We start from the raw sequence: 17,521 nt of genomic DNA, 5'->3' as shown, positions 1-17,521 counted from the left end.
AAAAGAGGAGTTTTTACAATATCTGTGTTGAAAAGAAGCTTATTAAGTAGAAGAAATGACATTCAATTTTTGAGCACTTTTAAAGCAGCATTTTGCTGCTACTGTGACAACAATATATTTGCTCAATTTCTTTTTATAATGAAAAAAAAACAATACTTTTTTAACAAGATACCTTTCATGTTAGTTTGAGATGTTTTCTTGTTATAAAGAAATACAAAATTATTCTGTTTTTTACAACATATCACTTTATCTTGTTTTATCATAAAACTTTCTAATTATTTCACAAAATGAATGAATGTCATTAAAAAGAACTTTCCTTTTATTCCTTTTTATTATAATATATAAAGTTGATAAGTTGTCATAACAAGAAATTTCTATATATATCGTTAAAACAAGAAAAAAAGATCCATTCAGTGCCTAAAGAGACGATATAACCTACATCGACTAGAGGCGGTGAAAGTTATTGGTTTATATGGTTTGATTAAGTTTGATTTCATGCTGGGGATGAGACCATCCATCCATCCTTTCTACTGAAAGGGTGACATAAAAAAAAATCTTGTTAAAACGAGAAAAAATTCTCGAAATAACAAGAAGCTGAACAAATATTTTCTTTGTCATGTGGCAGCGATATGCTGCTGTTCATTTTATTCATGTATTCTTCTCATTTACCATAACAATAGTAACAGTTAAAAATAAAATACAAATTTCAGACCATGATTTCATGAAAAGCTATTAAAGGTCTTACAGCAATTTAATCCCTCAGAGAAAATATGTTGTTATGGGACTGAACAGAAGAGAACAGTTTTCTCCTTTTTTCCCCTAGCTTTAAGGCTAGAAAAATTAAAAACTGCATTTCCCCAAAATTCAGCCTGACATCCTTGGTATCTCTGGAAAGTTTTGGATCCCCACTAGAATTTAAATTAAACTTCTATGTCTTCAAATAATTTTTGGCACTAGCGGGTCAATAAGAGCTGAGGCATAATACCCAAAAGTTTAATATTTATACCAACAGTACACAAAAGTACAACTCTTTGCTCTCAAATCAACATTGATTCTTTTTATTTGATTCACAGTGCTGCTTGACCTTGCAGCTATTTTTTCCCACAAAAGTCGCGTCGTGTGCACCAGCTGTCAGTTTCAGTAAAGCCTTACCTTTCTGTGAAATTGTGTACCTACTTTAAGCAACCCTAGATTTAGGTGTCATGACGCCCTGACATTTTTGATGTTCCTGTCTGTGACGAGCTGACACCTCCCAAACCAATCAGCAGTCATTCTAGGATTTTGATTACACACACCTGGTGGATGAAAGACGATGTAAATTTAAACACTGACGTAATTTATTAAGTATTTGAAAGGATTTGGATATTCCGTGGTACGCGTGTGAAGATCTGCTGTGTGCAAGAATAGCACAGACGCTGGGATCCCGGCACTAATGAGGAGTAGGAGTACTCCTCTGTCACCCATGTTGAGTCTTTGTGGTGTGGAGGTGAGAGGGAGATTTCCATTTCTGTCGCTCTCCTGCTCTTTGTCCCTGTCCAGTTATTCTCTCTCATGCTTTGTTCTGCCTTTCTCCTGCACTCTACATCTGACCTTCTGGATCTTTTTGTTTTTGCAATCTCTCCATCTCCTCAAACTTAAATCATCTCTCTGCTCTCGCTCGCTCTCTGCATCTCTTCTTATCACATACCTTTTCTGCATCACCTACTCTACCCTCTCCTGGTGTCCCCCTCCCTCCCTCCCTCCCTCCTCTCACCCTTCATCTATATATCTATCTATTCCTCTCTTCTCCTATCCTCTCTCCTCTCCTTGTTTTCTCATTTCACCTGCTCTCCTCTATGGTAAGTGGACTGCATTTATGTAACGCCTTTCTAGTCTTCCGACCACTCGAAGTGCTTTACACTACATGCCAACATTCACACACACATTGATACACTGATGGCACAGGCTGCCATGCAAGGTGCCAACCTGTTCATTCACACACACATTCACACACCGATGACACAGCCTTCAGGAGCATGTAACATGTAAACCGCAGGAGTCGAGGATCGAACCGCTGATTGAACCACCAATTTTCCGATTGGTGGACGACCCCGCTCTACCTCTGAACCACAGCCGCCCCACCTCTCTCATCCCCTCTCCTCTCGTTTCCTCTTTTTCTCATCTCACCCTCTCCCCTCTCCTCTCTTTCTCTCCTCCAGTTCCGCCTGTGGCTCCTCGGCCTCGGCTTCAGCCTGGCGTACGGCAGCATGTTCACCAAGATCTGGTGGGTCCACACCCTCTTCACAAAGAAGGACGAGAAGAAGGAGAAGAAGAAGGTAGCGGGGGAAGGGAGGGAGGGAGGGAGGGAGGGGAGGTTGATTGGAGGGCGGTAGGCAGGCAGGGATAAGCCTCTCAGCCGTCTCAGGAGAGCAGAGAAAGGATGGGAGAGGGAGGCCAGGCCACGCAGCATGTGTGGCGCCGGCTGATAAAAAAGTTCCGTTCGAATCTTTGCAGGCTTTCTAGTAACATAAGCTTCTAAGAGGCCAGCTCGGCATCATTCACTACGGCAGGGTTGTAGGGAGAGTGCAGGGATAATGGTGTTGGACACACACTGACATAGATACTGTACTTTACACATGCACACATGAAGCACATACACACATGCAACATTTATGCACACATAACACACATGGCCAGGCCCTTGAAATCCCACGTCATCAGCTTTATTTGCATGCTTGTGTATTTTAAGACTGTGTGTGTGTGTTTGTTTTTATGTGTGTGTGTGTGTGCCTCCTCTTGAAGATAGTGTATCCTGGAGCCAGCAAGATACTGCCAGTCTGCGATGTGTTGTGGGAATTTCTAAGACCTAATCAGAAGAATAAGAGATTAAGCCATTTATGGAATATTTATGAATATGGATGAGTATTAAAGTTCTATGCAGAAATCCAACCTTCAGGGGGTTTATTATTTGAGCCAAAGCACAACGAATCGGGTTGACTTTCAACTCTCTTCATGTCCACAGAAGGGCAATTTGCCAGAGAGCTCTGTATGAGTATTTAAAGAAACTTTCACAAATCGAGGGGAGAATGAGCGCTTTTCAAAATCATTTTTCATGCAACTCAAGTGAAGAGGCGCCCAGGACTGTGTAATGTGTTTTCTTCTTTATTTTATTTCTCAGTTTTAGTCATTGCACGGTTGAATGGCTGTTACTATGTTGGAGGTGCTAGGAGTTAGCCAGCATGGTCGGATAAAAAAGATGTGTGGAAAGAAAGCGGGAGAGCTAAGTTTTGTTGTTTTTCTTTCGGTTACGGCTGTGTTGCTTCCATTATAGCTTAAGTTAAGAATAATAGAGTTGATGTTGGTCGCTTCGGAAGCTGTCCACACAAAAGCAGCGTCATCTCAGTGTGTATAAATGATGATTTCAGGTGGCAGCACAAACATAGCTACTGCAGCGCTCTGTGTGTCGCCTGCAAACACACACACTAACTCCCGCTGCTCCTAAAATACATCTGGACACACTCACGTGTGCACACACTCCAAGACACACATCCAGAAAGACAATTCTTGCCCAGTCATCCAGAACTCACTGGACGCCTGTCGTATTATTTGTCCTGGTTGTTTGTCTTTGTTTGTAGACTGGCTTGTGATGCCCTTGGATAGTGATGACTGTTGTTTATCTGTTTGTGTGTGTGTGTGTGTGTGTGTGCTCAAACTTACACAGCAACACTTGGAGCCTTGGAAGCTCTACGCAACAGTTGGAGTACTGCTGGCTATCGACTTCCTGTCACTCATGATCTGGCAGATCGTGGATCCCCTGCACATTACGGTGGAGGTAGAGTACAAGAGACAGATGAGATCATTTGTGTGTCATCACCCATTTTCACAGACCGTGCACCCACTGTCATCAGTCAATAGTGCAGTAATTAGACACTGGGCCTCGTTTTTTGAAATGTTCTTTCATTTTGATTCATCCTACAATCAAAAGCAGGATCTAAGGGATAAATATCAAGTCATTTTACTAAACACAGCTGAACAGCAGTGCTATATTAGTGACATTTACGAATGAATATTAATATTTATTTGTGTTTGATAAGCACTGTTAAAGGTACCCTGTGGCATTTATATTGTAAATAAACCTTTGTTAAATTCAACATTCATTAAACAGGCCTAACAAACAGGATGGATGAACTCCCTGTCTCATTAAAAATTAAATGATCTTTCAAAGGTCCCATGAAATGGTATGTTTAACTTCATTAAACCTGCATTACACAATATTTTTAATATTAACATAGAATCAAGGGACTTGCTCAAACACACACAAATATAAACTGACTCCTTATGGTGTATTTTAGTCTCTTTTAGCTCATTGTTTGTATTTACTGTACATTTACTGTATGGCTCAGTCTGAGCTGCTCCCATCAACTGTAATAGGTCCACTGTGTGCCACTTTCTCAGCACTATCTGGCAAAGAAAGTTGAATATTAAGCAGCTAAGAACTGAAACACAACTCCAGAAAAAATGTTGTCAAGCACCAACATTTGGGGCCAACAAATTGAGCCAATGCCACAAACTGCAGTTCCTCAAATGGCCACTTGAGGCTGGCTCCAAAAGTGAGTCAATCTCCATTCAGATTCAGATTCAGAAAACTTTATTGTCTGTCGTGACAGAAAATCGTCATAGACCCCTATGTTAAAATGCCCAACTCCACTTCACTCAAGCTGCCTGTCAGACCCGCTGCTTCTTCCCACTTTAACCCGAATAACAAACTGGGGCTCAGGGCTTCACATAGAGAGCCAGGGCTAATGTTAGCTAGGAGGCTAGAGAAGGCTAGCTGGCTGTGCTTCCCTCCAGTCGTGCTGCGGCTAACGCTCCGCTAACCTCCCAGCTAACGCTAGCGCCGGCTCTCCATGTAGATCCAACTGGACCACCGAGCCTATTATATATTTTTTATTTTCCATCCAAATGTAGCACAAATTTTATCAAATTTCCAGAGAAAATTTTTAAAAAAGAAAATGCAAATTAATACGTATTTTCATCCAGTATTGATATACAAATATTAGGAGTTTGGTGCATCAAGATAAATATTTGGTTATAAGCTTATAACCTTATAAGAAGAATCTTCAAAGAATATATATTTATAATAGGTGCATGAAACCTCCGTTGGAACAAGAGCGAGATTTCATCATCCGCCCAAATCTGCACAACACTGACTTTAACTACAGTCAAGCCTTATATTAAATTTTTAAATAGCTATATTTTATATTTATTGGATATCTGATACAGTTTTAATTCAGTCATCTATATCTGACTATGGAAAGGACCTATTTACCCGAGGGGATCAACCGTGCAGTCACGGGGGCTTATGCTTACCATGCATTTTTGCCTCCTTCTCCAGTGTGCTGCTGTCTCATCGTTTCTCATTATCTCCTCCTCTCCCTGTCTCTCTTTCTCCTTCTCTCTATCTCTTTATCCTTTCATTTCTCTTCTCTCTTCCTCGGTCTGCCATGTGAGTAGAAGTTCACTAAGGAGGCCCCTAAAGAAGATTTGGATGTCCTGATTCAGCCCTTGTTGGAGCACTGCAGCTCAAAGAAGATGAACACATGGCTCGGTATCTGTTCTCTCCCTATATTTCATGTTTTACCCCCTCGTTTCTCAATCTGTGTCTTTATCACTCTCTGCCCTGCTCTGGTTTTTGAATATCTTTTGAATATACCCACACATGGACATATGCAGGCACATATGCACACACACACACATGGACATGTCACCACCATTCACTCTGAATTAAACAGGTCTCGTATCTCAGCCCCCCACCCTCAGTCCCCACTGGCCCCCCTCTTACGTTTGATACCTCTTTTCTCGTTCGCTTTTTCTCCCTCTTTGCTTCTCTTTTTGTCGGCCCACGCAGTCCCTCTCTCTCTCTCCCTGTCTGTCTCTCTGCTGTCTTTCTTAGAGTGGCAGCTCTTATGAAAGTATAATGGTGCTGAAATTCAAATAATGTGGGTCACAAACTGGGCTATTGCCCCATAGCATTTCCTCTCTGAGAGAAGAAAAGATGGTGCTTTAATATCAGGCAGTATAAAGAAACAATGGACAGTCTGAAGAAGTCTTGAACTTACTCTTTTCTTCCACACTTCTCTCACATTCACTGTTATATCCTCTTTTCTCTGTCAGCCTTTCTGGCTCTGAGTGGCTTTCCGCATATTCAACCTTTTTGCTCTATAGTATCTATTGTATCTGCATTTTTGGTTTTCTACCTCTGCACATCTCTGTCATACTCACTTACTCCCTCAATACTTCCTACGCTGGAAGCAAACAAAAGTTAAGCCATTTACATGATAGGATATTTTAACTCCCTGTACTGATTTTATCATAGATTTTATAGCTGAAGAAATTAATTAAAAGGGCACTCCAGTAATTTAGCATCACACTTTCATAAAGTTGTTAAAGGTGAGGGACTTGCTTGAGACAGTTTTAAAAAAGAAAAGGTCAGAATTAATGCAGTAGAAGCAAACAGTGTACTGACTTTTAGTCGCTAGTATAGATCAAGCTCCAGAAGCTCATTAGCCTACAGTTCCCATAATGCAATGACCCTGTCTGATAAATGCAAGTCTTTCAAACTTCACACCCTCAGTTTGAAACAGGATTTTGGTCATCAGACGTCTGGATCTTAAGTCATCAGAGAAACAAGCTGAGCAAACATTAGTGGGAGCTTGGCTCACAGCCCCTCCGGATGATCTGTGTCTGCTGGACATCGTGGGAGAAACACTGATGTTTAACATGAAACTACTTTGTTCAGTGTTTTTACTGGTTTTAATCACGGGTCCATTTGTTTTGGAGACCTCTGTGGATAATTCAGCACCCGTTAAAAACCTCCTGTACGAACACTGAAGGAATCCTAACCGGGAGAAGCTGACTGCAATGATGGCAATAGTGCTTGTTTAATAATAACGACAACAACTCCCATGATCCCACGCTACTTCATGACGTCATCGAACTTTGTTATTGTTTTAATGAGAGATCACTAGCGGCAGGAAATTACGTGTTGCGTGTTTAATGAGAAGATAAAAAGAGTTTTTGAGCTTAAGTCAGAATCACTGTTGATTCATATGAGCCGAGGATGATAAGAAAAGGATCTGGCTTTAGATTAGAGATGAAGACTTTTGAGATAATATCGAAAATGCCAGACTGATAGGCTTGAAACTGAGGCTTTCTTTCTGAATTTGTAGTGTCTAATCCAACATACCCGGGTGATTGCTTGAGTAGTTTTCTCAGGCTTTAGAAATCTCCCTCCAGAGCCTCAAAAGATATTATACAGCTGTTTTCAAAGGATGTCTAGTACTCCCTGTGACTAGTAAATTTACCCTTACATGTACAATAGGTGGAGTGCTCCTTTTAAATGATCGACGAAGTCATAATAACTGAATATGTCTGGTTTAGAGGCACAGTTTTTGTTTAGCCTTTTACTTTTACAATCTGCAGTCTTTTCAGTAAATACGATCCAAACTTGTTTTGTCAGGTAAAGCTTCAGAAAGACTCCTACTGGCCACCATCTTGGTCCAAAATAATATTATTAAGAACCCTTCCTTTCTGTCTGCATGCAACACATTAAGTCTGGCACACAGGCGACTTGACTACAGTTCAAAAAATACCACCAAAATGTAAATATTACATGTGTTTTTCATGTTAATAAGATCAGACAATGAGTCAGATTAACTCTGCCGTCGTGCTGTGTAACTGCTTATCTTCACTTCAGCTCAGATGTTATCATAACTGCACTAATAGATTTACAGTCTGTATTTTGCATCGGCTCTGCATTCATTGGATAACGGTCCTCAGCGCCTTCACGAAATATATGTTTTTGTGTACATGAAAACGTGGCTCACTCATTCAATCTTTTACCCGCATTCTCTCTCTTCCTGTAGGTGTTGTTTATGGCTACAAGGGTCTGCTGCTGCTGCTGGGGATATTTCTGGCTTACGAGACCAAGTCCGTCTCCACAGAGAAGATCAATGACCATCGGGCCGTGGGGATGGCTATTTACAACGTTGCTGTGAGTCTGAAAAAGAAACGACACCGTCACGCCTAAACTCCTGTTTCTGGGTGCTGCTGTGTGCTTTCTGCCGCTCTCTCTGTAAAGAGCACTCTGTAGCGTGTTGAATGACGTTAAAGTGGCAATAAGTAAGATTTTTATTGCTCCGTGGCACAAAATGGTCGCAGTATATCTGTGGGGGGTTAATCAATGCCGGTGTCTCAATGATTACTTTTCCTGGTGCTGAGATTTCTGTCTTCCAGAAGCCACTTTACTGCTCATTTTAGAACTAAACAGGCCACTGACCAATGTTTCAAGACATTTCAGCTGCAATGGCTTAAAAGCCTCGTTGTCAAGGGACGACTCGGTGCAGTTAATGGAGTTCATAGATAACTTAATGCTCTTTTAATACCTCTGTGGTGCATGTTTCTTATTTGAGTGCCTCAACGTGACAGAACTTCACATTAAAATGTGCAGTTACAGTGGAGTGTAAAAATGTAATTTTTTTTTTTTTTTTAGCTAATTAGGTTTTGGTGTCTTGAAGGTTTCTTTCAAGATTCACTGTTTTATATCAATCTTCAAAAATGGAGCAGAAAGAAGTCCATTGTGGGCACAACGGAATATAAATGACAACTTCTCCTCTCAAAATAACCTCAGGGATGTGCTGAACATCACGGATTGATGATGTAATATAAAATACTTAGAAGTATATGTTGGAGTAGTGATTGGTTGGAGCCATACGAGACACAGAAACAGGCTGATATATAAAATAATTCAAACTTTTCCACAAGTACGTCTTGAGAGTTTATGCTCTAAAACACAGATCCCTGTACGCATTTCAGTCCAAAGCTGCTGCTGTCTTGTATGAATCATAAATTTTGATGCTTACGGTGCTTGTGCTGCCATGATACTAACAGTCACATCTCAAGTCTCCCTCTTAAAATAAAAATTTGTTCTTAGTCGGACTTCTCGGTGACATGAATGTTAAATAAAATCAATAAAATACAAAAGGGTGCATCACAAATGTTTGTTGTGCCGGAATCCAATGTAACTAAAGCATACCTTAGTTTTGTTGTTGAGTGCTCTTCACTTGAGCAGAAAACTGTGTATGGTGTGGGTTGTGTGTTATTATCTCGATGTGTGGATGTTGGCGATTGCTGCATAGAGCTATTACCTTTCCCTATGGCACGAATAGGTTTAATGTAGCCATTTGGGCACTAAAGTGCAGTGGTAAACCCAACCGTCATAAACATGTTTCAGTGGCTGTTAATAGCAATTGGATCATTTTAAACAGAGGCACCTAGGATGCACTTTACACTGAAATAGCTGCCATTACGTTCACTTTAGCCACTTTGGACGAATCCCTGCTACCATTTCCTGATACTCTTGAACTATTTTGATCAACAGCAGGCAAATTTTTTGTTTGTTTTGTTTTTGTTTTTTTCAAAAGCCATTTTATAAAATGCCTCGTGCTTGCTTAGATTCCTATGAATAAATAAAAGAGGAAGCGTCATCATAAACATCCAAACATTTATCAACTCTTATTTTGTGGATATGTAATTAATAAATGGATTGATCTCGCCTCTTCCGTCAAGGAGAGGGTTCATCATTGATCTATCATTCATGGTTATTTATGAGAGCAGTAAATGCAGCTCGGCAAGTGTTAGTGCTTGCATGCTTATTTCATCACAATCCCATAACGTTAGACAAGTCTAATGTTATTATTTTGTATTATGATATACACATTTCAGTTTTATGATGATGTCAATAGTTAATGGTGTCTGTAAAGGGACCTCCTTCCTTTTTGCTAAGCTGTGAGCTTCAGGCCCTTATGAGATGACAATGTGGTGATTGTCAGCGCGCCATTGCCACTTCAGTCATGACTTTTTAATGCTGTTTTCACATGGGAGCCCTCCCCAGAATGATAAACAGATGCCTTGTGCTTTTATGGATGTGATTTTCCTCCTCTCTCATTCTCTCGCTCTCCAACTTTACTTTATTCTCCACCTCCTCTCCTCTACTCCCCCCCACCCCCCCTCTCACCACCCCAAACCCCACCCTTCCTGCTCTTTACTTTAAACCTCACTCTCGCTTTTCCTCTTCCTTTGTTCATGCTCCTCTTTTTTTTCTATTTCTCTCTCTCTTTCTGTTTCCGTCTTTCTCCTTCCTGCAGGTGTTGTGCCTGATCACGGCTCCAGTGACTATGATCCTGTCATCGCAGCAGGACGCCTCCTTTGCCTTTGCCTCTCTAGCGATTGTCTTCTCTGCCTACATCACTCTGGTGGTGCTTTTTGTACCCAAGGTACTCTGACTTGCAACTGACATCTTAAGGAACTGGTACTCACGGACAATTACTCTCGGATTGCAGTAAAACCAAAGGTCAAACGTGCCAGTCTCAGTGTCTTTAGGAAGAGAGTTAAAACACCTCTGGGAGTTCATATTATTCAGTCTGACTGCTATGTGTTTTAAAAATTGAAAAAACAGGCTTTGATATTTGAGTATAGTTCAGTATTGGATCTACCTGAATTATTACATCTAATCTGTTTGTGATTTCACTATTAAAGTAATAATAATCTGTGAAAGTTCAATATGAATAGATAATATAAGATGCTTTTACATTTGAAGGTGCCAGTAACTGTAGGGGCCTAAATGTGACACAGAAAATAAATAACTGAATAAATCAATGTCCACGATTAATTAAAAATGAATAAAAAAAATCTTAATTTTGCCATAAATAAATAGATAGATAGATTCATGTATATATTTAAACTTTTTAATTGAATTTATTTATACATTCTTTTTCATCCACCTTTATTTATTTATTTGCATAATAATTTATTTCTACATTTTTTCATTCATTTCCACTTTTATCTATTTATTTATGTTATCTATTTATTTATGTATTTCCTGTCACTTTTGGGCACCCATAGTAAACATTTGTCGTTAGGAAAAAAAAACCTAATCTATCTGTTGTGAAAAAGAAAAAAAAACATTTTTCATGTCTGGCAGCAGCAATGATTTGTTTGGAATAAATGGAAGAGGAGCATTGTAGTGCACACAGCTGCAGACTGTGCAGACAGAGGAAAGAGTGCCACCTACAGAATTTCAAACCTCATTAACTGAAAACCCGAGGAGGGAACATCACAATGTCGTCACCACTGTTTGATTTTGGCTATTTCTAGGAACCACAGTGCAGAAACAGCACAGCGGTGAGCACTTAGCATCAAAGATTTCGCCGAAATAAGAAAGAAATGATACATGGAGCAACACTTTAAATTCACCTCAGTGATGAAAACACTGAGAAATGTGGCGGATATAGATAAAAGGGCTGCAAATATTAGAAATCTGCTATCATTAGATGTTCTCAACAGTTGCATTATTCATTCAGCTCAATGTACTCTCGGGGCTTCTTTTGTTCTTTATTGACTTCCTGTTCCTGTGGCGCACCAGATGCGGCGTCTCATCACCCGCGGTGAGTGGCAGTCGGAGCAGCAGGACACTCTGAAGACTGGCTCGTCCACTAACAACAACGACGAGGAGAAATCAAGGCAGCTGGAGAGAGAGAACAGGGAGCTGCAAAAGATCATCCAGGAGGTGAAGACATTATATGTGACATTATAGAGACACATACACATTATTATTGACCATTTACATCCAAATGCCAGAGATATACTGTACATTTCAGTTCATCTTGGATGCGCACGATGTATAATACATATATTCATGAATATAGGTAATACACATGTTTATATCCATGTATTATCCAGATAACATATATACTGATTTTTTTTATGTGTGTGTATTTGTTTGAGTGCTATTTGATTATTCATACTATGCAGCTAAGAATGCTGCATAATATGAGAAAAGAGAACAAATTTTGCGATATACAGATTACTTTCTTTTGTCAAGAGAGACATGGGTTTATGTTATCATGTTTCCTCCAATTAGTGCTTCAGTTATTGCATGTTTGTAAGTTGTTGGGGGTTTTTTTTGACAATGAAATCATGTTTCTACATGTGCATTCACACTGACAGTTATGGAAGCATCTTTCTTTTATTCAATGAATTAATTGCAGAAGTGAAGCCCCGTAAATTAATTGAAATAAAATGGAGTATTGAGATATATTTTTCAGAGCAGGTTTGAGTCAATACTCACATGAGTTAAGTGCAAGGTTAATACATTTCAGAATCATTAATAGAGTTTATTGGATTCTCTCCAAACTACACAAAGCCAAATTCAAAGTCACAGTCAAAGTGAGGTTAGAGTGTCTTTAGTTTCTGTACTGTGACGTATTTCCTAGTGGAATATGTTAGCGTTGCAATTACAAGAGGGATTTAAATTGAATCCTTCAGATTTGATTGGACCGCAAGAAGGTTTGGGTTCGGGTCACACACACCTCCCTCAGCAGTGTTGTTATATCAGAGAGATCTGGAGGACAAGGGAGATGTAAATAAATTAGACCTCAGCCACATTCTTTTAGAAAAGAAAATAGAGTTGCAACGATTAATTAGTTGATTAATTGATGAGTCACTCGCCATAAAATTTAATTCTTTTGATAATCTTTTTTTTTAAGCCAAAATTATCAAATATGATGATTAATATTGATTCCTTTCTGTGTCATACTTGATAGTAAACTGAATATCTGAATTTGGGACTATTGATCGGACAAAAGAAGACATTTTAAAGCTATAATATGTAACTATTCTGTATTAAAATGTCTAAAAACAACTAGACCTATGTTATATATTTTGCTGAGTCGTGTACTTACATTATCCCAAATGTTTCCAACAATTTTCAAACCCAGAGGAATCAGTCATTTTAATCAGGGTAACGATCCATTTCATTTGATCGCCTGGCATCATATCCCTCTACCAAAGAGTATACTCGCACAAGATGCATGCTTCAGCATTGTGGTTGACTTTTATTCAGTTTTAAGCCACATTTTCATGATCAGTCATCAGACGTGTGGATCTTAAGTTATCAGAGAAACGAGCTGAGCAAACATTAGCAGCAGCTCAGTTAGCAGCCCCTTCCAAACGTCCTCTTTCCGCCGAACAGCGTCAGAGAAACACAGATTTTTAACATGAAACTGCTTTACTCTGTTTTTACAGTTTTATTCCCCGTGTACATTTGTTTTGGAGAGGAGGAGACCTCTGCAGATAAAAAAACCTGCTGAAAGTCTGTCTCTTAAGTTATCAGAGAAACAAGCTAAGCAAATGTTAACAGCAGCTCGGCTCGCAGCCCTTACCGGATGTCCTGTATCCACCAAACAGTGTCGGAGAAACACTGATTTTTAATGTGAAACTGCTTTAGTTTAGTAAACTACTACTGCTTTAGTAACTGTTTTTACTGGTTTTACTCCCCTTGTACGTTTGTTTTGGAGAGGAGGGGACCTCTGCTGATAATTCAGCTCCTGGTAAAAACCTCCCAAACGTCTGAAATCTTAAGTTATCAGAGAAACAAGCTTATCAAAAAAAGGTCCTATCTCCTCCATTGGTCCCGCCCGCAAGTTCCCGCTCGGCCCATAGACTTTACATTGTGATGACGTCACAGATTTTTAAATTGCTTTTTCTCAGCTCAAGGAAAGTTTTACAAATATAAAACCTCCATGGATGAAAAGTTCATAATAGAAAAAGTCATATACCACAAGTGACCACTGGGAAAAATTGGCTGAGACGCTGAGTGGCGTTGCCCTATCCAGCTCTTATTATACATCCATGGATTTTATATGATGGGTGCTGTTAGCTTGTCACGCAAAATCACATTTGATTGGATACATTTTTGTGCACGCCCCTGACTTCAAGATGAGTCATCAAACATACTGTATGAAAATGTTTCACAGGGAGAGAAAAGGCATGGATTTATATATAAAAATACTCAAAAATGTCTTGTTTTTTTACATATATTTGTCATATGATAAGAGATCACTGAATAATTCACACAGAAACACAGTGTTAGAGCGGGGAAAATGTCTTCTTTACTTCAGTGACCCTGCCTGTGGGAGACACACAGTGGAGAGCATGCTAATTTTTGTATTATGGACTTAAAATCCAGTTATTCTGGGCATTGATTCATAAATGTATTGAGATAATTGTTGAGGAGGTCCCCTATGCCCACATGTATTTGTGCTAGGGGATCCTTCCACTCCAAATGGTTGAATGGATTCATGCAGCCGTTAAGCCAAGCAGGAGACAAGCTTGTACAACAATGGAAGCTAGTTCCCCCATATGAAAAGGATATCATTTAGTATTTTCTTCCTTGGAGGTTTGTGGGAAAGGGGCGCTCATTTTTTAGTTCCTTGCAGCTTGTAAAGATGGTCGCGCCTCAGTTGTGCTCATGTTGCTCTGCCCACTCATACATACAGTTTTATTTTTTTCCATTTTAACAGCCATTGTCAAAAATGGGGGCTAGGATTGTTTCCTGGCAACAATGGCATCTGCACTTTGATGAGACAGGAAACATACCAGAGATTGTAACAAGTGTGACAAACTCAGGCTCAGACTCAAATACATGAATCCAGAGTGAAAACAATCTGTTTTATGTTTCATGATTGTCTTCTTATACATTATTTTAATTTGCAGACATGGCAGTTTTACAACAAACTTACTCTCCTCATTTTGTGTCTTTAGAAAGAAGAGAGGGTATCGGCACTCCGCAACCAGCTGGCAGAGAGACAGGCTCTACGCAACCGCCGCCGACCCTCTGCAGGCCAGAATCAGAACCACAACGCCCCGCCACCCTCATCCCAGCAGGATCCCAAGTCTCTGCTTCCCCCGCCCGGCTACCCCAACCCCACCACGGACAATCACTCCCTCCCGCCGTCTTTCTCCAACTCCTCCAACCTGTACCCGGCGGACAGCAAGATGAGCCGCAACCACTGTCACAACAGCCAGATCCCACTGTTGTATAAATAGGCGAGGCAAGGGGGGAGGGGGGAGACAGTCACACAGTGCACACGGGGGACACAAAACACCACAAGACACTGTGACTTTCACTTGTTTCGGCGATGAGCACAGCAGTGTAGTGACACTGTTTTGAAATACGGTGTGGAAGCACAAATATGTACAGGGGAGTGCTTAACACTTGGCAGCTTCTGAGAGTCACGCAGGTAACACCCGTCCTCACAGTTTTGATCTCACTGTGTTCAACCCAACAACAAGGCACTTGTGACTGGTCGAAGCGGCAACAAGCACATCTCAGACTAGCAGCACTGGAGGTCTTTTCAAAGGTCGAGTGCACGAAAAGATCTCTTAATCATTCCTCTCCCTCATTCGTTATCTCGTTCTGTTGTGGAGACACCGCGTCGAGGATGTTACAAGGAAAAGTTTGTGTTTGTGTCTTTGCTATATCGTCTCCACCTCTTGTCTCTCGAGTTTGTTGACTAGACAAGCACATACAGTAGTGATTTATATTGTTCTGTAATATCAGATCTGTTTTGTCATGGAGTTGATGTTCAATTATCTGTTTACTTTTCAGGAGAGTTGTGAAAACTGAAATTTACAAAGGGACAAAGCAATGTACAGTTTTTTTCCAATGTTTCCTCGACTGTGCGGAATACTGGTCTCACTGAAAAGTGATAATGTGCATTATTAAATAGCCATAATCAAGAAGGGCCAACAAGCTTGGCACATACGTATGGATGTCTGTTGTCAGGACTGTGTATTCAAGTACAGCACTGCATCTTAAAGACCCAGCCCTTTGCTGATATATGAACTTCACTAATATTACAGTAGACCCATTTCAAAGGAGAATATTATCAAAGCTTACTGATGTGTAAGAACAATTTTGATAGTTTTGCCGTTTGAAATAATGATTTACACTGGCCACTCCTGCAGCCACAGTCACTGCAGGTGACAGATAGAGATCAAAAAGCCGGAAAACTCAAAATTCCCACTTGCCAGAAGAATAATTTGTACTAAGCCGATTTATATTCCATGCATGCAGTGAGATGCTGGGCTTCTACAATGGCTATTTCTGTAGATATTAAGAGAAAGCACAGTTTTTCCTCAAGATTTTATATATGTAAATCTGTAACACGTCATTCGTGTGAGCCTTTTTATTTCGAAAGGATGTTTTTTTTTTTTTTTAATGTTTTCCCATAACAGACAATCTGGATGGATGTTCTTTTTTTTTTGTATTTTTCTTTCCCATTTTGCCTTTGAATAACTTACAGTTGTAAATGTATCAAAGACAGATATACGTAAAGTAATGTGACATACTGTATTTATTCAGCAGTTAATCTGGATGTACTATTTCATTCATGAGCTATTTCCAGATTTTATAAAGCAATGATACCTGAACAGCTTTATCAACAGGTAAAACAATACTTTTGTCAAATATTTTTAAAGATATATATATTTCAGTGCGCACTTTAAACTCAACAAACTACAGTTACTCCAATTTATGTTGCTGTTATTCTAATACATTTTAGCTCAGGGTATGGAGAGGGACATAAATGAATGAAATAGGCCATATTTATTAACTGTGCAGTTCCTGGATCAGATAGTGTAACATATGAATGCAGAAATAATTTAGGAAATGTTCTATTATCTTGCACATATATGACAATATTCATGGATTTGGGGATATTTGTATTCATTATATCTAAGATCTTAAATGTTAATATATTTCAGAGTATGTGTATGCAAATATATGGGTACCATAAATAAAATCATTGTTTTTTCACTGGGTATTTTTGTGTTACAGTAATACATCAGTGCATCAGAGGTAATTCACACAAAACTGTAATCATATGTATTTTTAGTCTTACGTGATGCAAGATGTCTATATATAATCAGTGTTTTCAGAAAAGGAAGCTTAGACTTCACCTTTTTTTTCAAAGAACTTCCTCTTTGTGTTTACCTCATCCACTAGATGTCACCAGTTATTTATTGTTTTAATGACTCACAATGTTTTAATGACTCACAATGACCTTTGTCATGTTGAATATATTGATCAGTAAAACTTTACTATATTTTTCTCCAGGTTGACTTACAGAAGTCAAAGACCAAATAAAACTCAGTAGAAGAGATCATGAAATGAAAGTGGGAAGTGGTTTCAACACAATGGCCAGCTGCAAATGCCCATGGGAACCTAATTACTAAAACAATAAGTGGATGTTTGTTGATAAATTAAACTAGAGTAGACAAATTGCGCACAAGTACATCCAATATTTATGATAATGAGTATTTTTAGAGGATGACAATGTGACAAAACCAGCTGGGCAACAGTCCCATAATCCCCAAACACACACACAGACTGAATGGAAACACATTCACACTCAATACACGCACGCACATACACACTGCTTCCTTGCTATGTCATGTCTCTTTCCAGCTGACCGGAGACGAGGTATGTGGTAATAGAGGGAAGGGGGTGGGTTGGGGATGTGTAGGAGGAGGGATTTTGCAGGGTGTGTGTGGGAGACTGGGTGGAGGAAGACGGGAGGGGGGGCGGGGGGGGTTGTCACTGGGGAAAACCCGCTCTGGGCTGAGGCTTCTGTGGGCCTCC

The 17,521-nt window shown here is 39.7% G+C and overlaps 1 protein-coding gene across 3 annotated transcripts in view; it reads left to right on the top strand.

Moving 5' to 3' along the window:
• The window catches only part of gabbr1a (gamma-aminobutyric acid (GABA) B receptor, 1a), a 72,345-nt gene extending 55,654 nt beyond the window's left edge, over nucleotides 1-16,691 (top strand). For all 3 annotated transcript variants that reach the window (XM_042423923.1, XM_042423922.1, XM_042423924.1), the window contains 7 exons: nucleotides 2,199-2,315; nucleotides 3,701-3,811; nucleotides 5,494-5,587; nucleotides 7,905-8,032; nucleotides 10,185-10,313; nucleotides 11,462-11,605; nucleotides 14,641-16,691. In XM_042423923.1, coding sequence (XP_042279857.1) covers nucleotides 2,199-2,315; nucleotides 3,701-3,811; nucleotides 5,494-5,587; nucleotides 7,905-8,032; nucleotides 10,185-10,313; nucleotides 11,462-11,605; nucleotides 14,641-14,925 — 1,008 coding nt within the window. In that variant the 3' untranslated portion in view covers nucleotides 14,926-16,691. The remainder of the gene's footprint in view (nucleotides 1-2,198; nucleotides 2,316-3,700; nucleotides 3,812-5,493; nucleotides 5,588-7,904; nucleotides 8,033-10,184; nucleotides 10,314-11,461; nucleotides 11,606-14,640) is intronic.
• The last annotated feature ends 830 nt before the right edge of the window (nucleotides 16,692-17,521 follow it).

This window comes from Thunnus maccoyii, chromosome 10 (assembly GCF_910596095.1).
Source record: "Thunnus maccoyii chromosome 10, fThuMac1.1, whole genome shotgun sequence".
NCBI classification, from domain to species: domain Eukaryota; kingdom Metazoa; phylum Chordata; class Actinopteri; order Scombriformes; family Scombridae; genus Thunnus; species Thunnus maccoyii.
The sequence above is the reverse complement of the archived record's forward strand: the minus strand, read 5'-3'. Positions and strand labels throughout refer to the sequence as shown.